The sequence below is a fragment of the Berghia stephanieae genome, chromosome 12, assembly GCF_034508935.2.
Source record: "Berghia stephanieae isolate SIO BIC M18660-M18661 chromosome 12, UCSD_Bste_1.3, whole genome shotgun sequence".
In the NCBI taxonomy this organism is placed as follows: domain Eukaryota; kingdom Metazoa; phylum Mollusca; class Gastropoda; order Nudibranchia; family Aeolidiidae; genus Berghia; species Berghia stephanieae.
In genome coordinates this window covers 34370087-34374050 of record NC_088371.1, presented here as the reverse complement: position 1 = coordinate 34374050, position 3964 = coordinate 34370087, and the positions used below count along the sequence as shown (strand labels likewise).

Genomic DNA, 3964 nt, shown 5'->3' with positions numbered 1-3964 from the left:
TCTTCGGTCAATAATAAAAACAAAACAATATTGTTATTGACTGACGCAGGGTTTTGAGCCCAAAACGGTGCATGTTTAGTATTTTGTTATTTTTCCAAGATGTTAAATTAATTTTTGTTAATTATTCCAAGCAAGACTGTTGCAATTAGGTTTATCATTGCTCTAATGGTGAAAATAATTAGGTTTGCAATCAATGAAATTAATGGTGAAAATAATTAGGTTTGCAATCAATGAAATTAATGGTGAAAATAATTAGGTTTGCAATCAATGAAATTAATGGTGAAAATAATTAGGTTTGCAATCAATGAAATTATAATTCAGAAGACAATCAGTCTCCACTTTGACGATTAATTGTGATGAACTAGGTCTCATGCCGACTCGATTTGGGTGCAACTGTGTAAAGTATGCGATATGAAATGCTTGTATATATGTATACATATTCAAATTAAGATAACAATATCACTACATTAAAAGGAAAGAAATTATATGATTCTTTAAAAAATGAAATGCCACTTAACCATTTATGTATAAAGTTTTGTGTTTTAATGAAGTATCTCTGACCGAATAAAGATCAAAATTGTAACCTCGCCTAACTAGTAGGCATCATGTCTCTTCCTACATATTAATTGTTGCTGTTGGCTAGGGACCCCAGGTAAAGCAATTTGAGCGGGCTTGTTGGATATTACACTAGATAAATGTTCTAGCTTATAGGTACAAAAAAATGAATATTGAATTGCTTACTTTTAATTTGGAGTGTGCAACTGCCAAATGGAGAGGTGTGTAGGACTTCAGCCTGACACTTCTCACCATCCTATGTAAGTCTTTGATTTCACAATAAGGCTGATCTGAAATTAAAGAAAAAAGAATATGATGTAACAAGCATTAGCTGTCCGCTCAATGAATGGTGCTGGCTTGACAAACATTATGATAAGTCAATCACTTTAAAATTTATGGATTAAAAGTTGACTCAAATTTGAATTCTTCTTCTTCTTCTTCGTTCCTCTGATGGACATCTATGGCTGCAGTCCGATATCTGCTATGAAGTCTGTGGTCCGCTTTAGGTCCTCAGCCTCACCATAGAGCTTTGTGTTGAGTGTTGTAGGGGTGAATTCAATTTCTCCTGTTTTAACAGACAAAGAATTTTTCAACTTCATAAGGGAACTCCACAGAGCTTTTTATTTGTACACGAAGAGATATTTTCTGCATTTAATAACATATATATTTCGCTCACTTATCGTAGAATTTGTTCCCAATGTTAAGAATGAAAAATAAGTCATATATAAATTTTATGAAATTGACTGGATTTAAAATACTGAGAGGTTCCACTAACAAGTATCGATTCAACGCAAGTACTCATACCACATTGTCATACTCGCTAGCCACACAAATAAAAATGATGGGTGTATGTTTTTGATGGGATTTGATGACACAAACTTGATTTTTCGATAAAATCATCACATCTAATCAATCTCATAATACATGCAAACCATCTTCATGGCAATTATAAACGCCATGCAAAATTTGGTGACCATTGGTCCAGTGGTTTTGGGGCCATTGTGTTAGAAAAACTTAAATTTTGCCAAATATATACAGTCCACTCCGGATAATCACAACTTTTGGTTAATTGCAACATTTTCCAAGAAACCGAATTAATTCTATATAAAAGTAACTGGTTTATTATAACAAACTTCAGTTAATTGCAACAAATTTTCGACCTCAAAAGTGGCAAATTTAAAAAATCAAACAAAATAATATCATGATTAAATTTCATCATGGGTGAAATCATGACGAGTTGAAGAATAGAGAGTGGGTGGGGTTTAATAATCCAGTAGTGTGTCACCACTCTATGAAAGATAAAAGAGTGAGGCTTTGCAGTTTAGGTTTGTACGGTCATCTGTTGATGGGTACTTGTAGGTACGAGAGTGCTTGATAACATTGGTTAAAGATAATATAAATATAAATACGGACATAGTATGCCGACTGAAGACGTGGATGGAAGCCACAGAAACATGTGTTTCGGCCATATAAATGAGTGAATCCATTTATATTTATATACAATATATATATTGCGGTTATAGTCCTTCGGAGCTATTTTAACCCTTTAACCGCGGAGTTTTTTCACTAAAAAATTGTGTATTTATTTTCATGTCCGAAAAGGGCATGGGGGTACACCTAATATAATGGCATTGTGAGAACTGTGTTGGATAAGAAGACCCAAATGTTTGGTACCAAAATAAAGATCACTCTCAATGACTAAGTAAATGGAAAAATTGTGGAATAAAAAGTCTAACCTGCTAAAATTTACGAAACTATAAAGAAAATGCAAACAACGCAGTCTACGTTACTCCGCACAGCGCAAAGAGACCGATCAAAGCATGACGCGTTGCTCAGCAGCTATAGAGTTAAGCCCATGGAGTTTATCCCGGTTTCTACAGCATGAGACGGGCAATAGCAATTGCTAGCTACCCTTTGGACATGCACTTCTCTATCTAAAGGTACTTTCCACCAGATCTAACAGACCCAGCTACCCAATCACTGTTGGGTGGACAGGTGAGTCCGAAAAAAATCTTGACTTCATCTTGTTCCCAATGCTTGTGAATTGAGTGCTCTACCAACTGAGTTATCAGGACCATCAGCATTTAATTAATCGTGTGGTTTATCACATAAATGCATGAACTTACTTAAAAGCGTTTACCCTGGCACTGGGGCTGCATGGCTCAGCAGTACAGTCTTTGCTTCGTACCTAAAAGGTACCGAGTTCAACGACCTGCCATACTGTGTGGCCTTGAGTTGATTATGACGCTTCACTATAGCTAAATTTGCAACGCTGCACTGCTACTAGTAGCTACTAACCTGCATCACTGTTGGTTGAGTTGATATCGTATCCGGTGAATATCAAGGCTGAGAGTCTGGGTATATCATTTTGTCTCACAGCCTTAAAAGCAGGGCCTTCATTCCCGATGGCATCTACCAGGTGAAGCTGAGGAATACATTCGCTTTCTTCTTCGTTTTGCATTGAATAATCAGCGTCACTGGTTGTTGTCCTAGAACCGTCATGTATCACTCCAGTTACACTATTGTCGTCCCTCATTATTGTTGAATTTTTTAATCTAAATTTTATATCTAGCTAGATATCTAAATCAACAACAAAGCATGGAAGAAGAGGATCGGATAAGCGGAAAATATAAGTCCAGTTTCTTTTTTCTTTCTTTTTTTTTTTAAAGAGAAGGAAACATCACAGAAATATTATTGTCAAAACAAATCAAATGATGATATCATCGTATGTTTGATATTGAATATTGATTGTCGGTGGTAATTTTCTCCTCACATTTGTTCTCTTCAGGCGAATAAAACAAGTCACTGTCACTGCTACTCGTCAACGCCTCTTACTCTTACTTAGGGACTTACGGATCCATTATCATTGCCAACGGTCCCGATGTCTCGTGGGTAACATTCCTCATTTATATATCCAAGTAAGGTCATGTCGAAAGATCCAGACACCGACAACATGCTTAGTCAATGGAGTGTGAATATTTGCATCCTGGACTGACATTGCAAAAAAAAAAAATCAAGGATCCAGATATCAAAACATTACCCGATAAGGTAAAGGAAGCCGAAAAGGGGCGTGGTTCAGGAAATAGGAGATTCCCAATAATATCGCCCCTAGAGTAATCGTAGCAGTTTAAAAAATAAGATACATTTACGTCAGCCTGGTCACAATGGTTATGAAACTGCATCTGTAATTTAACTTAAATGACTCTAAAAATACATATGATATGTTGATATGACACATAATTGATCACATGTACAAACAATGATTGCCAACTGGCAATTAATAAGTATCGGTGGCCAAAGTGGATTGATACCTTTGATCTAAAAATAACCATGCTTATGTTAGTTTATTTTTAGAATGTCATTCAATTGTAAATTATATCATTTTGTGATCGACGTGTGCACTTCGTTT

At 35.7% G+C, this 3964-nt stretch overlaps 1 protein-coding gene across 1 annotated transcript; it reads right to left on the bottom strand.

Annotated features, from left to right (window-relative positions):
• Positions 1–682: 682 nt before the first annotated feature.
• Positions 683–3606, bottom strand: LOC144957946 (uncharacterized). Its single transcript, XM_078889507.1, has 2 exons — positions 2854–3606; positions 683–845 (listed from the first exon to the last, which is right to left on the bottom strand). Exons 1-2 carry the CDS (start codon positions 3089–3091, stop codon positions 706–708), a joined length of 378 nt encoding a protein of 125 aa, XP_078745633.1. The 5' UTR covers positions 3092–3606; the 3' UTR covers positions 683–705.
• Between the last annotated feature and the right edge of the window lie 358 nt (positions 3607–3964).

Bases quoted from the DNA above. Each gene is read 5' to 3' on its own strand.
- LOC144957946 (XM_078889507.1), bottom strand. From the start codon at position 3,091: ATGAGGGACGACAATAGTGTAACTGGAGTGATACATGACGGTTCTAGG. The intron at 846-2,853 runs GTTAGTAGCTAC...CTTTAATTTCAG, and splicing joins CTCAACCAACAGTGATGCAG to ATCAGCCTTATTGTGAAATC.